This window comes from Filicampus tigris, chromosome 9 (genome assembly GCF_054856515.1).
Source record: "Filicampus tigris isolate MCC_2025a chromosome 9, RoL_Ftig_1.0, whole genome shotgun sequence".
Classification (NCBI taxonomy): Eukaryota; Metazoa; Chordata; class Actinopteri; order Syngnathiformes; family Syngnathidae; genus Filicampus; species Filicampus tigris.
In genome coordinates, this window is record NC_141225.1 from 2,431,118 (window position 1) to 2,453,744 (window position 22,627).

At 38.6% G+C, this 22,627-nt stretch overlaps 1 protein-coding gene across 2 annotated transcripts; it reads left to right on the forward strand.

Moving 5' to 3' along the window:
- The first annotated feature begins 386 nt into the window (after positions 1–386).
- sypl2a (synaptophysin-like 2a) lies at positions 387–22,592 on the forward strand. Of its 2 annotated transcripts, XM_086041569.1 has the most exons (7): positions 387–463; positions 560–626; positions 860–934; positions 14,615–14,736; positions 16,225–16,423; positions 18,111–18,281; positions 19,876–22,592. In XM_086041569.1, exons 2-7 carry the CDS (start codon positions 612–614, stop codon positions 19,999–20,001), a joined length of 708 nt encoding a protein of 235 aa, XP_085897695.1. In that variant the 5' UTR covers positions 387–463; positions 560–611; the 3' UTR covers positions 20,002–22,592. The 2 variants fall into 2 exon arrangements, with proteins under 2 accessions (XP_085897695.1, XP_085897694.1); XM_086041568.1 differs by lacking the exon at positions 387–463 and having other exon boundaries at positions 470–626.
- Positions 22,593–22,627: the final 35 nt, after the last annotated feature.

Genomic DNA, 22,627 nt, shown 5'->3' on the forward strand with positions numbered 1-22,627 from the left:
AAAAATAAATAACTGTTTGAATAATCATGATTTCCACGACAGATTATTAGCGTCACCCAGCAAAAAAAATAAGACAAGATGAGATTTAAAGTCATCATGAGATTTAAAGTCATCACGATGAGTTTAAAGTCAGCCTGATGCGATTAAAGGCACTAATACGCCGTTGTATGATTGTATTTTTTTCATAATGGAGCAGCTCTAATATATATATATATATATATATATATATATATATATATATATATATATATATGGGGGGGTGCGCGCGCGCGCGTGTGTGTGTGCGCGTGTGCGCGTGGGCGCCTGTGTGCGTGCATGCGCGCATTAGCAAAAACCCATTCCGTGACCAGTGGTAACATCGTCGACTAATCATTTTATTCTGAAAGGTATTGACCGGATGTTATGTTGGCTCCAGTAGTGCGGATTCTGTCACGGCTTCAGTTTCCTATATCAGCTGGCACCCGTATGTCCGTTTCGCTGTAGTGTCATAGTGTTTGTTGATTGCAGTTGTTTGATTTCAAACTCAGTAACGTTTTCTAAACATCTATATGTTCTATAGATTTGACAAGTAGAGGATACTCTTCCAAACTTTCTATACGTTGTACGTCTCGATGGACTCTATTCAGGTAGGTGAGTTTTTTTGTGTTACTACAGTTTGTCAGCTGTCAAAAGGTAGCATGTTGTTGCTCGAGTTTTTTGGCTAACAAAGGGCAGGGCTTCAAAGTGACACGCAGGTGCAGGTAAGTGTTGTTATTTGAGTGCTGTTCTAAGCGCTATTACGCCCGATAGGTAACGTAAATAATAAATGTGCTTGTTGTTCGTCTAATTGGTCGTTTACTAATTTGTGAAATGTCCACAGACTACGGTGTCTGGATTTTCTCTGGACCTAGGACCACTGAAAGAACCACTTGGATTTATTCGTGTGCTAGAATGGGTACGTAAACATAACCTAACTGGAAAAAAACAAACAAACTTTGAAACAAGCTACGCGGGTTCCTACTTGCACGTATATTGATTTTTGGCCGTTGAGGTGCGTGACTTTGACGCCATAGCTTTCAGTTAAGTGAGAGAAGTCTCAAATTTCTCTGGTAAAGTTGGCTCTGATAACAAAACAAACTGTGTGCAGCATTAGTGTTATCCAAATGACATACACACACGAGCCTGTATTAATTGCAATTTCTTGCGAAACAACTAACCGTGCTGCATTTCACAGTGCTGACAAATCCTATTCAGATTCAGTGAATACAGCAACTTTTTTTATTTTTAGTCCATGGCGTCGTGTGCCCCTCATACTTTATCATCCAGTCGGATCCAGATTATGTATTGATATTAGTATTTTTTTTAAAATGTCTTCCCATGGCAACAAAGTAAAAATTCACACCACACTCGAAATTAGATCCGATGCTGAAACAGAATTGCATTTACTTTCAGAAAGGTTTCTGTCACACTGAATGCATGATATTGTTACCCCAAGACAGAAAACTTCCATAATTGCAGTGGGACAAAAAAAAAAGATAAAAACAGCTGCATGTGCTAACCAGGAGTTATGAGAACTTTGGCGACTGAAACTCTGCATATATCCACTAAAGATAAGTCTTGAGTGTAGTGAGTTATCTGATATGATTCTGTAGTAAAAAAGGAAATCATTTGAGGAATGCCCTATCCATTTGACTGCTAATAATGGAAGCGTATTATGTTTCAAATACAGATGACTGCGCTCGTCTTTGGTAGAGTGTACAGTAGTAGTGTATGACCGGTGTTACAAGCAGCTAGAAGATGCTTTTTGCAAAGCCCTTTTCACAAACAGAGACCATATTTTAATTTTTCCACTGCATAATTAAACGAGTGCTCTTAAACGATTACATTTTTTAAAATTAATTAAAAATTAATGTTCCATAAAAATGTTCCATAATTGATTGTGATTAATCGTATTGATCAGCATTTTTTTTTTTACAACGCTTGGAACAGAGGAATTAATGTGGAAAAAAATTTAAAGTATATATTGATTCAAAGACCGTTCAAATAGCTTTTTTTTTTATCCATGAATACAATCCTTTTCCTGTAAAATACAACTGTTGAACTATAAAGCAAAGACTTAAAACTAATATGGTATTTGAATTTGGCTTTTCAAAGTGCGCAAATTACAGTGACTCTCCTCCAAGTTTGGCTGTAAAGTGAGCAGAGTTCAGCTGCCACAGGAAGTAAATAAAACCAAGTTAACTGAGTTATTTATTTTTTTTATAACGCATTAATAAATTTTAAATTAATCTCCATAGTAACACTTTAAGTTTGACAGCCCTAAATTTAACAAGTTATTAACAGTAACATTAAACAATATTACTTCTTTATACAAATCCATTGTCTTTGTAGTCCGTACTAGGGCTACGTTCACACTGTGGGGAGTGATGCCCAGTTATGATTTTTTTTTTTGTTAAATCTGATCTTTTTATGTAGTTGTTCATGTTACACAGACAAATGTCTTCTAATGTGAATGCGATGCATCCGTGGAGTGACACTGAAATATAAAGAAAACACAATGATGAGTGACATGCATGCCCACAAAACGCTTCATGTGGCGTACTGTTTACAGAAGTAAATATTGCCCTGCGTGTAGGTCTCAATTCTGACCCATTTGTGGCAATTTCAAGGATTTTGTCCCCACCGCCCCCCCCCCGTTGACACTATTCATCAGTTGTAAAGAATCTGCTTTTCACCACTGACTTTTTTCTGATCCTTCGTCCGCCATTGTGTTTTTCCCCAATTGTGACTTTTCTTTTTTTTTTTTTTGCCTTTTGATGACAAAGGTTGGATGAGCGTGACCTGAGCTTTCAGGCTGCAGTTGCATTGGATATCAAACATATCCAATTTACATCCACATACAAAAGTTGCCTGGGTTCGATTTGGAAGAAGAAAAAAACGAGGATTGTACTGTTCAAATTGACGTGAAAAAAAAGTCTGATACATGGCCGATTGGGGGGGAAAAAAAATCTGAATTGACCTGCATTACGACCATATCCATAAAGGCTTACTAATACGGTGGTATACTGTTGCAAAAAAAAAAGAGAGTGATTTTTCTCCTGCCACAAAAATAAGTAAAGAAATTTTACTCATTCACTGCCAGACATTCTCAGACCCTCTTTAACCCTAACTTTTGAAAAAAATTTGAAAAAAATATAAATAAATTCCTGGGACTGGACTGTGAAAAGTAGTGTTGTTCCGATGCCATTTTTTGGCCCCGATACCGATTCCAATACCCAGCTGTGCGGTACGTCCGATGCCGATACTGTACCGATACCAGACATTTGGGGGGGGGAAGATATCTGTGAGCATTTCTTTCTTGTAATTCTAAAGAACTGCATACTCACTTGGATGTAAAACCATTGCTATCATGGCTTGGTCAGACTTAAACACCTAAATAAGAAATAATATACATGAGGTGTCTTTGAGAGAGATTGTGTCGTATTAATTACAAAAGCTTTGTAACTAGGACATTATTATAAAAGTTTGTTTTGAGTATTAGTGACCCATCGCAACAACTTCTGTTCCCAAATCCACTTTCAAAACCAAAAACAAGCAGTAGAAAAATCCAACAAGTTCAACTCCAAAATCCAAAATTGAGCAGGGTTTGTTGTTGCGGTCCATTCCCCTTGTTCAAGCTCGCTGCCGCCGCAAGCTCTTGGTGCTTGTTCACATGTTTCGTCCTCAAATGTTTTATCAGGTTTGACGTATTGAACCTGGCCACATTAGTTCCACCTCTTGTAACTTTCGCACCGCTAATTTTGCACTTAGCTGTTGTACTCGCTGGAGTTTCTATGTTGAAGTACAGTAGTTCCATATCGCCGCCGACATTATTTCTCCTGTACCTCACAGTTTTTATTTCTCTCAACATGAAAAAGCAGCCCCGCCATTGGTTAAGAGCGTCCGCTCTGGGCCAATAGCGACGGCTAATACTGAACAGTCACCACACACACCAGTGTCGTGAATGAGCAAGATACTGTACAAGGCGCTGCATTCAATGTAAATTGAGCAGGGTTTGTTGTTGCGGTCAATTCCCCTTGTTAGTGCTCGGTGCCGCCGCAAACTCTTGGTGCTCGTTCACATGTTTCGCTCTCAAATGTTGCATCAGGTTTAATGTATTGAACCTAGCCACTTTGGTTCCGCCTCTTGCAACATTCGCTATAGCTGGAGTTTCTATGTTGAAGTAGTTACATATCGCCGACATTATATCTCCTGTACCGCACTGCCCCCCCCCCCCCCCCCCACACACACACACACACACACTGCAGTCAACGTTCTTTACTAGTACAGCATCGGGATACTCCCCGATACTAGTAACGGCATCGGAACAACACTAGTGAAAAGCAAAGTAAATTTGTCAAAGGCAGTGAATGAGTTAAACTAATGTATTGTAAATGTATTTCACCACTCGAAATAATTGCATAACATCTATAGAAAATACTATTGTATGTATGTATTGTGGTGTCTCTGTGTAGAGTAAATGTGCCTTTATGATGTGGGGTCTGCTTGTGAGTCTCTGGGTGTGAGCTGTGGCCGACAGAAGCTCAGCGCGGGTGTCGTCTTGTGAATTTTGTATTATTGTTCTTGGTTCTGTAAACGGCTAAAAAGTGCATTAGCGACTGTGGCTCTCCTTTCCTACATGCCAGGGCATTACAGTAAGTATACAGTAAGAACCCATCAAAATGATCACTTAGAAAATCTGTGAAATACTGTAGCAGGTGCCCAAAAGTTGTACCCTGATGTAACGGCAAACACGGTACGTACTACGTACTTGTATTTCTGCATAAATAGGTCATAGAATGCGATTGGCATTCACGGTCACAACAGAAGATAAAACTAACCACCAGAGGGGGCTGGAACTGCACAAACAGATTTGCTGCTATTAATATCGTGACATGACGACGATGATATATTGTGGCTATTTTAACTCATTCAGTACCAGACTGTTTCATACCCATTGCGAAATGACATAAAATATGTCATTGGGATAGAATGATTTAATATCGCGATATCACAACATTGCAGATATTGTGACATCCCTAATATCAACTTGTAGGTAAATAACTTCTCCAAAAGCTAACTGTAGTCAGGAGTCAGCCAACCTATTGTTCAATTCATGTGATGACATTGAAGGTGTTGTTTAAAACTGCCCTGCCAAAAACACACCGGTTTTTGTACCCCATGCATGGACTACGTTGAGCACAGGACTGGGGTAAATTGACCCTAACATGTCACTTTTTTCCCTCCTTACATCTAGCAGCTGGACTAGCTGCAGACTTTTATCACTAGTCATGGGAAGATCAGAGAGCAAAACGTTAAAATAATTGAGGCGAGACCTAACAAACGCATGGATTATAATTTCTGCATCACTATTCGATAGAATTGGACAAATTTTAGCAATATTGCGGAGATGGAAAAACGGAATTCTAGTAATAGTTCTTTGGGTAATAGTACATTTATCGAGACTCAGAGTGGTGTCCTTGAATAGGTGCCGATGACGAGCAGGGCCAATAATCAACATGTCTGTACTGAATGAAAGCCCTCATATCCTCAAATACATATTTATTTATCAAAAACAATTCAACAATAATATAATACTTGTTTTTCTTTCAACATAGGATGAAGAATGCGTTAAATTGTGTCCTGAAAGAAAACTGAAAAATGAGCTCTTGTAAAACAAGATGTTTCTTGGGCGTCCCTAAGAACATGTACATATATTGTAAACATTTCAATGACACATTATATTAAATGGTTTTGTTCATAGATCTATATTCGTCCCTGCTGGAAGGATGAACTACAATTAAATATTTCAATCGATTGACAACACTAATCTTAACCATATATCACGTTCTACTGTTTCACAGTCCACAATCGCGTCGTCTATATCACTGCCTTTAGTCATTTAAGAGCTCCCGAGACAGTCTGGTAAAGGTTATAAAGCCATTTCAAAAGCTTTGGGACTCCACCGAACCACAGTGAGAGTAGGGGTGGGCGATAGGGGCAAAAAAAAAGCCCTCTATATTTTTTCAAAAAACTCAATAATGATAATTTGACAATATTCTTCAAAGAATATTTGAAATCTGCACTTGCTTCACAGACCAATTGTGGATAGACAGCGTTTGTGAACAACATCTTTTAAATTGCTAAATACAGCTTCTGCAAAACATAATAATATTCTACGGCAATTCACCATTTGCCTCTGACCTAGTTAACAATGAGTCCACACTTTAATTTCTGTTGTGGCCCCAAGGTTTCCTAGCGTATTTTGTCCTATGTACATGCTACACAGTACTTCCCCTCTCAATTCAATATTATTTCAGTAAATCGCCTGAATCGATTCAACACTTGCCTAGTAGGGTATGTTTTGCACTTGTATACAGTTACTGAAGCCACATATGACCAAACAACAACAACATGGCAACAAAAGCAAGCAGTAGCAGCCTGAATCGAGCGCCTTCTACTTTTAAATCTGAAGTTATGGGTAATTTTGGAGTCCCCTATAAATTTGCCTGCAAACTGCCGCCAAACTCGAGCGACTAATCCCTATGTAACTATTGGTGCAACAGATCAACTTTGATCCGTGATCCATACGAATCACGCGCTACTGTTCAGCACGCACATGGGCCACAGATTGGTTGGTGAAAACAAAGCCCCCCAAAATTGTGTTCATGTGAAGGCAGTCAATCCTCATTCCACATTCACTAAAGTTAAAGCGTAGCGATAGTCATGTCTACCGTAAGAGCAGAGGATCTTCTTGAAAACCCTCCTTGATCATGTAAGATGGTCAATGCATGGGTGAATTTTGGAGTGAAATAAGTCCTTGTGTAATTTGGGTACCTCCAAAAAAAAAAAAAAAAAAAGCTCTAAGCCAATACCCCTCTTATTACAAGGTATCGAGTTGTCGTACCAGTTACTGGCGCCCTCTTTTGCGGTCGTTCTACTATCAGGAAGTAAATGTCACCCGTGGCTTGTGTGAATGTATTTTTCCTCTGGATGGTTTTGTTTTATTGTATATTATATTTAATCCATTTAATATTTGTTGTTATTATGAATAGGTAAAAAATATGCAATACATTTATGGTGAGACATTTTTCAGCTGTATCGCCCAGCCTTATTTTACGACTTCATGGTGTCATGCTTGACAATTAAGCATTGCACCTGTATTATTTTTGCCCTTAAGTTTATTTTGAACAAAGAGTAAAACTCCAGGAGTTCTCAGTTTTATTTTTCACTTTTGTTAATTTACTACAAAGGAATCCTCAATCAGAGTGAGTGGTTCGTGTTTCATTTTGAACTTAAATTCTGTAATGCAGAGTGACTGTTCTGCCTTGAAACGAAAGGTCTTTCTTTATTGGTTTAATAAAAATGTTATGCATCAAAAGTACTAGTGGTATCGGTTACTTGGTATCAGTGAGTACTCAAGAGTTGAGTATTCATGCTGGTATCGGTCTGGAAAAAAAGTGATAACGAACATCCCTACTTTTTATTATTACAATTCCCAAGATGTTTTACATGCACTTTACTTTTTAGGTGTTATACACAATTTTTATGTATGGATGTATTTTTGTATTTATTCATTTATTAATTAACATATGTATTTCATATGCACAAATGTGTTGTGTGGATTTTTTTTATTTCTGACGCTTCAAAATTGTCAGTTTACTCCTATTTGTGTATTTTTACTAATTACTGAATCAATATGGGAGCATTTAAATCGTTACTGAATCATATTACACCCTCGAAGAATACAAAATCAAATTGAATCACAACCTAAAGCATTGTGAGGTTCTCAATGCACAGTCATAGTTGATGACAACGTTTGTAGAGACCCCACAAATGTCGAGGTGTATGTGTTATGTTGTTTGGTTTTATATTATATTAAACATATGCGACAGTTAACATAAATGAATGAATGACCTGTGATTTGTTAGTTAGTTATCACTAAGTTGAATTTTTTTTTTTAATTAAAACAATTTTTAACATATATTAGAATTTGTATGTTAGTAAATATTATATACTTTGTTTTTTTTTTAATTCAGAGATAGTTTGTCAGTGTCAAACCAATTTTTTTAGAATGGTTAACTTCTGCTGATAATCAATGACAGTTAAAGTTAAAATGTTACTCAAAAGCATGCCCTGTGCAAGGTTTTATGATGGTGACAGTTTGGACTGTGGAACAAAGTGATTATAAATCTGAGCTCGATTATTGTCATTCAAACAAATGGCGTTTGCCGTTAAGTTCCATTGCAGGCTCCATTTCCGCTTTAAATATCTTACCGAGAAAAAAGACGTTTTGTGTGTTGACTTTGATTCTGTTTTAAATTGAAAGGATTACTAATACTATTCTTAATGTCAGTTACCTACATAACTTGAAGTATAGTTTTAGTGCCTTACCCGGTAAGCCCAATTATTTGACCAAGTACCCAAATATAGCACGCCATAGCATGGCGATGACAGACTACATCACTACCCAGCACTTGTAGTTTGAGATGCGCCAATAATACCCCGTTAGCTATTTCCTTGTAAAGACAGAAGACCAAAGATAACAAGACTTTTACTGTTTTGGCTACAGAGGATAGGTTCTATATACAGGGGGTCCTCAGTTTACAACAAAGTTCCATTCCTACGAGGGATGGCTCGATACCACTTTTTCATATCCGATACCAATATTGCAGCCTTGAGGTTCGGCCAATGCTGATCCAATTCTTTTTGTCGCTCTTAAGAATTGTAGATTACGTGGATGTAATTTGCTTGATACTGACATCTAAAAACACCACGTTTGTACAACAACTATTCTGGTCTCCGATTGAAAGAAGGAAAACGCTGTGGCTACAGCTCTGTAAGCTTCGGCTTCTGTAACGAAAACATAGGGAAGTTGAAGATTTTTATGATATAGTTTGGCCTCATGGATTGGATGGGTCTAATAAAAACAATCCGATTCAGATCCAGTCCTTTTGGCCTGGATCGGACTCTACACCCTAGTGGACCGGATCGGACTGAACCATCCCTAATGGCGTCAATGTAATCCGAATTTGTACGCAAACATCAAAACATGCCATAGTCGATCACGAATGTATTTGTAGTCATAATTACACAAAATATTTCTGGAAAACAGGCAAGAAATAAGCGCTAACTGAGCTGCTTCTTTTCCCTTCTTTGCTGTGTGCCGACATATTCGCTCACGCTTCATGTGCAAACAAGTTCATTGGGTGCCTTTTTTTAACCTCGAAATATCAGAACCGCAACCGCCCAGAATGCAAATCATAGAGCCCTATCCGACCAACAGAAAACAGTCATTCTCCATGAAGCAAAAACTGGCTAACATGGACAAACACAATTTTTCAGGCTATACATTTTGCCATCCTAGTTTTCTATTTGTATGAGGTTTGCCATTTGCGTTGAATAACTTGTAAAAACCTACCAACACTGCTTAAGATCAAATACTGTACTGTACTTTTGTTAGTTTTGTTCATTTCGCTCCCTTTCTCTTATTCCACCTCCTCAAACTGAGTGACAGTCATTGAACTGGACTTTGTTGTTCATGCACTCTCTGCTCACTATTTTGCACTGCATACTGTTTTTTCTGTTGAATGTTAAATTAGTTGAACGCACGCCTGTCCTCCCACCAGGGTGAGAAAAAAAAAAAGAAGACCACAAAGTGGTTGTGTAAAGACAATATGTTTGTATTCCTGAATGTCAAACAGGATGTGTATTCCTGAATGACAGGCCTGTATGCCACAGCCTTTTGACATGGATAAAAGCCAGAAACTGCGATTTTGCAGGGTCGGAGTGTGGCTGGCTATTTTTGCTATCTTGACATATTGGGTCAAAAGGGTTGTGCGGAATGCTTGAGTCTGACTGTGGAAGGCAGGGTGCGACACTGGACTCGCTCACGGAATCCCTGCCCTGGCTACCAGGTTTATTTGGGGGTGCTGTTAGTCTGGCTTGGGTGGGTCAAACAAGGCTGAGATGAAAGCTGAGAAATCGTTTGCAGTTCCAGAGATGCTTGAAAGTTGAAACCCATTCCAGAAAATCCACACTAAGCAGGAAGCACAAATGCTGCACGCTTTGACTTTTTCCGTGCGTTGCCTCTTAAAGGCGTGAAAAGGATGTAGATGAGTTTTGTGTTTGTAATGATGTTGTGTATAAATGACCAAATGACGCTTGTTGATCACATTTATTTTGAAAACGGCGGAGTTGCCCCCTGCTGGTCATTATAAAGAAAGCGTTTTTCAGAATTGACTTTGCTCATCATGCTACCAAGCAATTTCGATGCAAGGAGAAATTTTTAATGAATGTAGTATCAATTTCACAGATGCAGTAATGGCTCAGCATACATTTGTGTGAGGGAATGTTTACATAATTAAAGAGGAAGTCAACCCCCAAATTTCCTTGGCAATAATATGTTCTATGCGCCTTCACTAGTCTAAACAATGCATTCTGATTAAGATTGTGTTTGTGGAATATGAGTTAAGCAGTAAAATCCACCAACTTTTATCCATCTCACGTGGTGGCCATTTTGTCACTTTCTGTCGACTGAAAATGACATTTTCAGGATTATACTACTTAACTCATATTCCACAAACGCAATATTAATCAAAATGCCATGTTTAGACTAGTGGGGCTACATAGAACATAATATTGTAGAGGAAAAGCCAAGTTACACACAGCTACTGTAGGTCAGGGTTTCTTGAACCTTTTCAGCCCAAGACCCAAATTTGAATTTGTACCGGTATTTTTGACATGTACAAATGAATGAATAACAACCACAACATAAGATCGCATTCACCTGTGTTTGGTTCAAGTTGCGGCTTTCAGTTCCCACTCAGTGATGGCGTGACTATGAGAATGAATGGTTGTTTTTCTCTGTGCCCTGCAACTGACTTGCAAAACAGTCCAGGGTGGCGTCCGCCTGTCACCTGAAGTCAGTTGCAGTATGCACCAACCCGACTGTGACCCTGAAGTGGATAGTGAATGAATGGAGAGAACACAACAGATATTCATTGATTATAAGAAGCTGATTGTGTCTCAGTATGTCTGAGACACCATAAAAAAATATTTTTGGAGAAGTCTAGCCGGGTTGTAGGATACCTGCCCTAGTGTGGGATAAGCTTTTTGCAAAGTCAGTTCATGTCAAGGTTAGAGGAAATGAATCGCTTGCTCGCCTTTCTTCCTGCTGGTGTCTGCACTCTGTCAGCATAGTTGAAGATATAGCTTGTATCCCTTCTCTGACAAAAGGCATTTTGCTGACATGCATTGTTATATGGAAAAGAGGTAAAACAATGCAACATAACAGCCGTTAAACTTGAGGAACAATGCTTACTAGCGTGACAACAATCTTTCTGGCTTTTATATGCGAAGCACTTCTGATATGAAGAAATTAGCACCTTGTTTCTTAAAGTTGTGTTGAGTTACAAATAAAAACATCAAAGTCACTCAAGTACATTTTTACATTATCATTAAGTCAGGCACTGATACTGTAGTGTTTCATTATCCTGACTTAGGTGCAGGCAGTGTGGCTTCAGATTCTAAGGCTCTTTTTATGTGCCAGGTTGATTGACTGGCAACCAGTCCAGGGTGAGTCCACCTCCAATCTGATACCAAGTGACGATTAGTCTTCAATTCCCCTTGATCTTGAACAGGAATTTTAAGCAGCATAGAATATGAATGGATAATCAAGTCTACCAAGTAGTTGTAAGACAATTTTCAATTTTATTTTTCTCCCCCCCAGGCTTTTCCCATAGTTGTGAACTTGTGATGTGTTGTGATGCACAAAACAAAATAAAACAGCATTGTATACAAATCAGCAGCAGTGAAAATGCGTTTCTTTCCAAAAGACTTGTTTAATGAATGCATTATTTTCCTGTGCATAGAACACAGGTCATGGTTTGACAACTGTCAAACTGAGAAGCTTAGTCAAAGACGTGTGTTGGTATTTTTATGGACTAGTCAATGTCCAGACCTCAATCCAATCGAGAATCTGTGGTCAGACTTAAAGAATGCTGTTCACCAGTGAAAATCATCAAACCTGAAGGAGCTGGAGCAGTTTTCCCTTGAAGAATGGGCAAAAATCCCAGTGGCAAGATGCGGTAAACTCATAGAGACTTCTCAAAAACGACTTGCAGCTTTGATTGCCGCAAAAGGTGGCTCTACAAAGTACTGAACTTGGGGGGGTGAATACTTATGCACAATGATGTTTTCTGTTATTTTGTCCTATTTGTTGTTTACTTCACAATAAAAAATATATCACGTCTTCAAAGTTGTGGGCATGTTCTGTAAACTAATTGATGCAAACCCTCAAACAATCCATTTTAATTCCAGACTGTGAGGCAACAAAACACAAAAAATGTCAAGGGGGGTGAATACTGTTTCAAGGCACTGTACATGATGATATTTTACCTTTAGCACAATGGCGATCAAATTTCTTTTGGAAAAATAAGTTATTTTGGTGGCTATTTTTCTAACACGAAAGTAAGACCAAAACCAAAAGAGTTCACCAAAACCCCGCCTCTCCCCGTTATATAACCCGATTGAAACGGCGACGCACGGACGGCATGACGCAATTTACGTCATCTGCGCTTGTTACTTGCTTCCGTCAATAAAACACATTATATTCATGTCACTCACCGCACGAATGAAGCAGACGGTTTCCTCCTCGCTTAAAAGGTCTGGTGTCTGGTGGGTTGCGCAACAAACAGTGCGCATACAAGCACTTCCTGGACTACAAAGACCAAGATTCCTTGCTTGATTTATTGGCTGCATGTAAACACAGTCATTTTCTTGGATCAGGAGGGGCCGATGCTTAAAGAGGAGGAATGAGCTTGAATGCTTTAATATGAATGAACTGATTAAAACTTCACTTAACTGTGTTTTTACTGATCAAAAAGCATTTTAACCTGGCCAAAAGCTCCAAAAAAGATTATTACGCATTAGGGAATGATGTATAGACGAATCTTTGAGTCAGAGATATACAGTATTTTCCGGACTATAAGCCGCTACTTTTTTCCTAGGTTTTGAACCATACGGCTTATAGACCGGTGCGGCTATTCTGTGGATTTTTCTTCCAGCTGTTGGGCAGTCTAACCGGAATTATAATACAACACAATACAATTGCTATTAACAGGATGTGACTGCAGGTGGAGGGGTTCAACACGCGAGTACAACTGTACACCACAAACTGTGGCATTTTCGCTGTAGAGACAGAAAATAATGTGAAAACACTGCTGAGAAATGAATGTTTTTGAGTTAGCCATGCTTAGACAGTGGCAACGCAAGATGGCCGGTGGCTTCAGGGTCGTTCCATGCCAAAATGTGAAATTTTTAACCAAGCTTAGATTTTAATTGAACTTGGAGTTCTTGTTGATGCTGATGGCACAACACAAAATCTCAAATTTTAGGTCAATCTGAGCATGGGTTTGGGAGCTACAGAATTTTGAGATTTTTTTGGGATTTCAACAAGGTTTCCAAATATGCAATTATTTAGAAGATTGGTGCATATTTTAGTAACTTGACCTTTTGACCTATAATTTGACTATGAAATTGACCTTGGGGATTATGTGACATTCACAACATTTGACATGAAATAAAAACAAGTAATCTCTCACATTTTCAACGTTTCAGAGATGTAAAAATGTGTCATTCAGCAGCAACAAGGAGTCAAAGTACCTTTCAATGAATATTCAGTAACCCAGATCAGATTAGTTGCAGACACATGTTAGCTGGTTATTTGCATTTGGGTTAGCCCACAGTTTAGTTGTTAGACGCATCAAAATTGTCAATAGATGTATTTTATGTCTAACTCACCTGATTATGACACTGAAATTCAGTGTGCTGTAGGCTTAGAATGGGAGGGCGCACCAAGCTCATCAGACACGGCATTGCATTAGCATATACATGTCATGCCACCTCCTTTTCATAATATCATCTTATTGTAAGTCTTGCACTGAGCCAACTCTTCATTTAGTTCAACAAAGTTAAGTTATACTTGTAATTGGTGTCGGGTGCACCCTCGCGACGTGCGCTTGCGCACTTCTTGGTTGGCAAGTTCTTCTTCCGGTCAGTGGACGAGCCACCATAACGGAGAACTGGAAATTTAAAATGCAAACGAATCCGGGAGAATTTGAATGTTAGTCTCGTCCCAATCGATTCTTGAGACTAGATGCCCAACCCTAAGTAGCCTATATCTGACTGACACAAATGCCTCATGCATCACAGGCCAAACTGGCAAGTAAGTTTTTATCAACGCCCGCCAAAATTAATTTTAACCCACATTTGGCAGGTTGCCGTTTGTTAATTTAAAATCCTGTGTACAGGTACGAGACACAAGTACAGTAAACTGCATAGCACTTTGTTTTTGTTGTGTTAATGATATGTAATTATTGTTCATTACTGTTGTGTACTAATTTAAAAAATCCTTGTTTTTAAAAAAAAATACATTTAATCAATGGGCAAGCTGCCAATGTCATCTTGTCAAAGACCCTAATTAGCGTTCCCATCCAAATTGGAACGCAAGACTTGATTACTGATAATCTATCAATACAGCTGTCTCAGATTCATCTGACCATTTCAATTTCTTCTTTCCCTATTTCCCCTTCAGGTTTTTACCATTTTTGCCTTTGCCACAACTGGAGGTTACTCTGGGACATCTCACTTCACAGTCAAATGTCCTGAATCTGCAGAACCAGTCCATGTAAAGCCTGTGTTTGGATACCCATTCAGGTAGAAAACTTAAGTCAAAAGTCGTTTGTATTAATGGACTTTATACATATACATAAAAACATGTGTATTGTTTGGGTGAATTTAGAATCAGCATTAGTGTAGGGCACAGGTGTCAAACTCAAGGCCCGGGGGCCAGATCCGGTCTGCCACATAATTTTATGGGGCCCACGAAAGCAAATTATCTGCATCGACTTTGCTTCTTGCTTAAATACCAAAATTGCAAATTGTCTTCACTTTTAAAAATGTTGATCTATTGCAAGTATTTTTCTTACCAATACCCCTTTTAAAATAAATAAATATTTGAACAAACAGTTTTTACTGTCCTCTGATTTCAAAACTAGTTATTCATCAGTTTGTTGTGTATCTGTAATGTGAGGCAATCATCCATTCTTTTGAGGTCACACTTCACGGTCATAACGGCCCTCTGAAGGAAACCATAACTACGATGTAGCCCGCCATGAAAATCCCTGTTGGGAATTGAAAACACGTGGTTTGTCATTACTCCTTCATCTCTAAACCCACAATATTAATAAGCTTCATTTGGATAAATAATGGGCGGCACGGTGGTCGACTGGTTAGCACGTCCGCCTCACAGTTCAGAGGTCGTGGGTTCGATCCCGGCTCCGGCCTCCCTGTGTGGAGTTTGCATGTTCTCCCCGTGCCTGCGTGGGTTTTCTCCGGGCACTCCGGTTTCCTCCCACATTCCAAAAACATGCATGGTAAGTTGATTGGATACTCTAAATTGCCCCTAGGTGTGATTGTGAGTGCGGATGTTTGTCTCTGTGTGCCCTGCGATTGGCTGGCAACCAGTTCAGGGTGTCCCCCGCCTACTGCCCAAAGACAGCTGGGATAGGCTCCAGCACGCCCCGCGACCCTTGTGAGGAGAAGCGGTACAGATAATGGATGGATGGATGGATAAATAATGCTGACACCATTCTTGCAATATTTTATACAGAAGCATACGCCAGAATTTTGTTTCTCAAACAGTTGTCCTGGAGTTCATGAGCTGTAATAACATTCAGATCATTTTCATATTTCCACAACAACATCAGACATCAATTTCTTTTACTAGCCCATCAAACAAAGTTTACAAGTAAGGACTTGATGTGAGTAATATGAAGGCAATTAAAAAAATTAATTAAATGAACACTTTCAAACCTCTGCTGGTGTCAACTCGTTTCCTCAAGTGCTTGAAAACTCAACACTGGAATTCTTAATGATAGCGTTGACATTAGGGTTTGATATTTAATTAAAGAAAATGTTTCCGATTTTGTTGCATATCAACCCTGCAATCAATCGAGTGATTTTGTGTGAACTTGCAACTTAAAATCTATTTTAATTTATATTTCTATACCCTGTTCTTGCTCTCCTGGACTAACAAGTAAGCCAGGTGAGGATGGTATTTTATGATTCTGATCATGATTCTTGCTCAAGAGTTACTGGGCTGACTGTAAAGTGTTGTTTTGTCTTTTCTGCTATTCTCCTTAGGTTGTCAGCATATCCTTATAAGATGCCTTCATGTGATGGCAGTCCTTCAAATCACACCTTCCTCCAGGGAGACTTTTCCTCCTCTGCAGAGTTCTTTGTGTGTGTGGGTGTCTTTGGTTTTCTCTACTGCACTGCTACGCTGATTCTCTACCTCGGTTATCAGCATGTCTATCGTCAGACCACCCGTGGTCCGTTCATGGTGAGTACCGTACTTTTCCCATATTCATATCCATCAGTTCAGAGAGAGGATTTAAAAATAAATAAAACATTCGGAGATGATCCCATATGAAAAGCCACAGGTTGCTACGCACATGCTAAGGCAAGGGGCGGTTGTAGGGCAATTTTATCTAATCAGAAGCCAACTAATTAAGTCATTTCTGTTAGGTCAGGGCTGTCAAACTCATTTTTGTCGCGGGCCACATCGTAGTTATGGTGTCCCTTGGAGGGCCATTGTGACTGTGAACCCATATAAATGTATGATCATCTTATATTATCATATATACACAACAAATTAATGGATAGCAAGCTTTGAAATTAGAAGCCAGTAAGTAATTGCTTGTTCAAGTTTTTTTCAATTTATTTTAAAGGGGAGAATTAGTAACTAATAACACATTGCAGTATCTCATATCTCTGTGTTGTTAAAGTGAAGAAAATTTGCCACAAATGTGAAGTTGACACACATGAACATAAAATGAGGTTGCGGGTGGGATTTGGCACCCGGGCCTTGAGTTTGACACCTGTGCTGTAGGTGGTAAATACAAACATAAACAGTACAGATAGCAGATACTGTCTTCCACAGGATGGCCCGTTGCTAGGATACATTAGCGTATTCACCATTTTGAATGTTTCAGATCTGCCCGTAAACTAAAGCAAGTAATTGGACTGAACTTTAAAAAGCATATCATCACAGTAACACCGTTACAAAACGCTCATGCAAGAATTAGAAAAATGCATATTGCTGGCATCAAGCAGAAACTTAGCATCTCCAAAACCAAAGGAAATCAAAAAACTAGCATGTTTGTTGAGCATACACATTGCATCAAACAAAGGAAGCCATTTTCAACACCTGATGTTGTTATCCTTTCGGCTTTTCCCCTCAGGGGTCGCCACAGCGAATCAAATGCACGCTCGATTCGCATCATTGATTTGGCAAAGCATTTTACGCCGGATGCCCTTCCTGACGCAATCCTATTAGCAGCGCACACACACAGACACCATCACTGAGCGGGAATCGATCCCATGCTGCCCGCACACAACTCGGGCGCGTGTACCACTACACTATCAGTGACTTATCAACACTTGATATTGGTCAATAATTTATAATGACATACCCATGTGAGAACTTACAAAATATTAATTTATCTATCTGTCTATGTTGTCTATCTGGTCTATCTATCAAAAATCACAAAAAGCTGGCATTTGAAAAGGGGTGTGTAGACTTTTTTTATCCACTGGATCCAGTATCATTCAGATACTGTAGTGTCTTAGTAGTAGTCAGCAACTACTATTGCTGATATGACAACCACAGTGCACTTCCTTGCAATACCCTGTTAAATACAAATGTTGAAAATGTGTAAAAATACTGCTTTGTTGTGTATTTAAAAAATGATGATGGAGGAAGAACCATAAAATTTATTACACAATTTTTAATAGAAAAAAAAAATGCTGATAAATCGAAGCTCTACGTCAGCTTCATAAAATGCTTGCTATAACTAACAAACCGGTACCACCCCCTTAGATGGCCTAGTTTAACTCGGCAAGGAGAAAAATAACTGGGCAACCAGTCGAGTGTCATTTCAAAATGTAGTACCCATTTTAACGGATGAAATAGGGATGAATACAGTGAGATAAGCATGCTACCCATGCTTGTTTTTGCTTTCTACAAGGATCTGGTGGTGACCGCTGCCTTCGCCTTTCTGTGGCTTGTGTCCTCTTCAGCCTGGGGCAAAGGTCTGACTGACGTTAAATGGGCCACAAACCCGGACCACTTGGTGGAGAATTGTACACACTGCCAAGCAGTAGAATTTCCCTCCATGGGACGCCTAAATGCCTCAGTGGTAAGTCAAGTTTGACTTTAACAGCTTTGTCATTCCTAAATTTTGAAAAAAGAATCCCTGTCTCTCAGGCATATAATGTTCATTTTCTGGTGTTCACTCCACAGCTAAGACAGACTGTAGAGTTTCTAACATTTCCACAAAGAGATGTAGAAAAGTGATTGTTCTTCCCCTTTGGAACATTTGATACTTAATCATGTTTTGCATTGTATACAGTGCCATCCAGTGGCCAAACTGCTCTATCAAACTGCCACAGTGTGTGTTTTTTTTCTTCTCTGAGGTGCATTAATTTTCCCGAAACTTGTGCATTGATTTGAATAATGGACAGTTCTGTCAAAAGGCAATGCTTTGGAGCCTCCAGGAGCGGAGGCCCCCCATGAGGAAACACTGGAGCTAAAAACAAAAAACAACAGAAAACAACAAAGCTAAAAGACAAAATAATAAAAGAAGCTAAGGAATAAAAACAGGAAATTATTTCAAAGCTGAACTAAAAAGGTATTTCTTGAGCCTCCCTTTAAAAATATCAACAGTCTCTGCGGACCTGATGTCCTCTGGCAGGTTATTCCATAGCTGTGGACCAAAATGGCTGAATGCAGTCTCGCCGTGTGTTTTGGTTCTCACCCTAGGATTAATTAAAAGGCCGGAGCCAGAGGACATCAGGAACCGCGAGGGTTGATATGATAAAAGCAGGTCAGATAAACAAGATGGCCCAAGACCATTAAGACATTTAAAAACTAATAAAAGCATCTTAAAATCGATCCTGAAACACACGGGGAGCCAATACAGCAATTTTAAACTGGTGTAATGTGCTCGTGCCCTCTGGTCCTCATCAGCACCCGTGCAGCTGAATTCTGGAGTAATTGTAAGGTGGAAATACTCTTTTTGGGGAGGCCAGAGAGAAGGGCATGACAATAATCTAAACGACAGGAAATAAAAGCATGGATCGGTAACTCCGTGTTAGCTTATGAGAGAAACTCTGGCTATATTGTTAAAATTATAAAAAACGATCTTAGTTCCATTTGTAATATGAGGAATAAAACTGAGCTCAGAGTCAAAAATGACACCCAGGTTCTTTACACATTGTGAGGGTTTGAAATCTTGCAGTTTTGGTGAAAGTTTCAAATTAAATACCCGGTAATGTATTTATGTTGCATTTGCATTATCTCAAATTTTCTAGTCAATCTTGGAATCATTTCCATATACAATTTAAAAGTGCAACTACCACCATCATACATTTTGAAATCTACAGCAACTAATCTGGGCACTCAAGAGTTAATTCAATGCAGGTGACACACCGTGCGCCTGCTCTGCCTGGGCAGGAACGTTGATTTCAAGTTATTTCACCTTGCTCCTCTTTGCTTACTTGTTTACGTCAATTTCAATTTACTCCTCCTTCCCTTTGACTTGAAATTAAGAGTAAATAGCAATAATTTGTTTGAATAAAATGATACGGATGGATGGATATTGAAGCATCTGCCTTTGTCACCTAATGGGTGAAAAGTAGTACCGGTAATCTTTGGTTTTCAGGAAATCTATAATGACAGAATACTTACCACTTATTGTCTAATTTTCCCTCTATTCTCCTGTCTTTGCACAGATTTTTGGCTTTTTGAATCTGATCCTTTGGGCAGGAAACTGCTGGTTCATTTACAAGGAGACTTCGTTCCACAAGGATCCCAACCCTGCTGCTACCATGGAGGAAGGAGGGGCCCCTGGGCCTTAAATCAGAGGCTGGCTCACTGGTTCCACTAAACGAAGGCAATCCCCTCAGTTTCCATTATGAATTTACATTTTCATATAGTTCTCACTTGACTTCAGAACGGTTTGACATTTTTTCAAAGAGATCTTTTCTCTTTCAACACACTACGCCTAAATATTATTAAATGCGTGGGATCTAAACCTGGTGTTTGTAAAACATCAGGACCCACTTGCTTCAAGATTGCCTTCCCTTGATATTTTCCTTTTAACAAGAAAGAAAATTGAAATTTCAATGTAAGAGGGTTTTGTTGGAAAAAAAATCTTGATTCATACTATGACATAACTGAAAGATGTTTTTTATGCATTAATTGACACAGCAGAACAAGCAGCCTGGATCATTTTCAGGAATATGCAACATTGAAATGGTAGAAGAAATACCAAAATAACCAAACCAGAGTTAAAGCACTCCCATTTTTTAAAATTGATTGTAATAATCACATTATGGAACATGAATGTATCTAAAACTACAACAATGTTATATTTTCTCGCCTAAAAGATCTTAACAAAAGAAACTGCCTTACCACCTAATGAAACCTAATGTTGTGTTTTAAAGAACAACTTCTAGAAAGTAACCTACTATGCGTAATTTTCACAAAGATACTGTGCAGACTGCAAAGCCTACTGCTACTGCCAAAATGGTTTTAATACTCTGTCCTAAAGGTTCAGATATGTTCAAATGTCTCTTTTTGACCAGGGAACAGTACCAGGCTTTGGATATATATTAAAACTACTGACAGAATGCTTTCTTGCATTTCTGAACTGCCTTCAAGGCTGTCGGATTAGCTAATCGCAAGATAGCGACAGCCCTGCTGCCAGCCCCGGGTTTTAGTAAATTGAAAGACAATTATGAATTACTGACAGCCACAGGTGCTGATGTTTCCCATGTTTTTTTTTTTTTGTCAATGTCACTGTTAATTGCAGACACTATTTTGCCACAGTCTACTGTAGAGCTTTTTTGACCTTCACATGATAGTCTAAATAATATAAGAAAACAAAATTGTTAAATCATCACTTGGAATGTCAGTGTTCAGCTTGTATCAGGATCAAGCCCTGCTGTTTCCATGTTTACAGAACTGCAGTGAAATGATGTAGATTATAGATTAACAGTTTTACATTTTATCTGTTCAACAACGCTAAGATTTAGTCTTTTCCCATGACTTGTAGTGAAATTATTTGTATGCAAACCATTCATTATTTTTGCCATTGCAATGTTTTGAATTGGGTTTTCTTTTTGCATTTCCATCTTCCCATTGGGAAAGGATGTCCATGTGCAGCTTGTCTTTATTTCTGTACTTTGGTGTTCAATATGTTTTGCCACTGCATATCTGTTTGCTTGAGTGAGAGTAAAATGTGGCATAATATGTTTATCGTATGTGATCCTGCTGTTTTCCATATTGACTTCAAGCAATCATTCTACCATTTTAATATGTGAACCCTGCCAAGACAACTACCGTTGAGTGCCTCATAAGGGTTTATAAAATAAATTCATGTGTGGGTCTGTCTTACATATATGTGTTTATTGGGTAACCTCCTATTTGTTTTACATACTGAGGGATCTATAAATTATTGTGTAACTGCATTAAATGTCTTGATTAGAAATGATTGAGTCCAAATACAACAAATTTATTAGTAAACAAAATATTTGTTTTAAATTATAAATGTTTTCATTCAGTTACATTATATTTTTTAGGGGTGTATTAATGCGTTGATTTTGTTTTGACTGTTCTTGATCATTTATGTACTATTCACTATAGTTTTTTCCCCCTTGAATTGAGATTGTAGTTACTGCGGTGAGGCATTGCATCCCCCGTGAGAGTGTCCATGTCATTATACAATTTTTTAAATTGTTCCAGTGGTTCTCCAACATTTTCCTGTCCAAAAGAAGCTAAAATCAATATAGTTTACATTTGCAGTGACACTGTACTGTATTTGTACTACCGTTTTATCACTTGGTGATTTCTATTTCAGAATTGTTTTACCACTGCTTAAAAAACAACTTGTATGACTCCCTAAAGATATATATGGGCCACTGTCCTAAACCACCTCATTGCAGGAAATACCCTGAATGTCACATTTGCCCAGAGGAGTCTGATTGTTAATTCAAGAGTTGAGTGATATGCCACTGTTTGATTGATGCCTATGTTTAAACATAGTTCACACAGGACGACGGTGCTTAAAACCACTTACAGGGATTAGCAAAGGCCAAGTTGTGTTCACGTGTAGTAACCTGTGACTTCTGATCACAATGAAAGAACACACTCACACAGTCATTTGTTCAGAAACAGTGGTTAGTCCAGTGAAGGAAAACATTGATTATTCAGATATCACATAACAAAATGACATCCTTGTTTATTTTAGAAACACCTGAACAAAAAAGTTGATGTTCTACAGTCACCGAGTGAATAGGCGATTCTTGACCTTGAAGTCCTTGAAGCTAGGCCCATTGTTGCTGTAATGTTTAATCATAATGAACATTGTATATCTATGCATGTCTGTTGAAGAGATGTAAAATTGTTACCATGCTTTAATGAATATTAAAAATACAGTGCTTGCATATTTTTTTTCCAGTGCGTCATATTTGTTTTTAGACC

What these genes read in the sequence shown, in the direction of transcription:
- sypl2a (XM_086041569.1), top strand. An exon ending in TTATTCGTGTGCTAGAATGG is followed by an intron (nt 935 to 14,614) that starts GTACGTAAACAT and finishes TTTCCCCTTCAG; the next exon opens with GTTTTTACCATTTTTGCCTT. An exon ending in CCACCCGTGGTCCGTTCATG is followed by an intron (nt 16,424 to 18,110) that starts GTGAGTACCGTA and finishes GCTTTCTACAAG; the next exon opens with GATCTGGTGGTGACCGCTGC.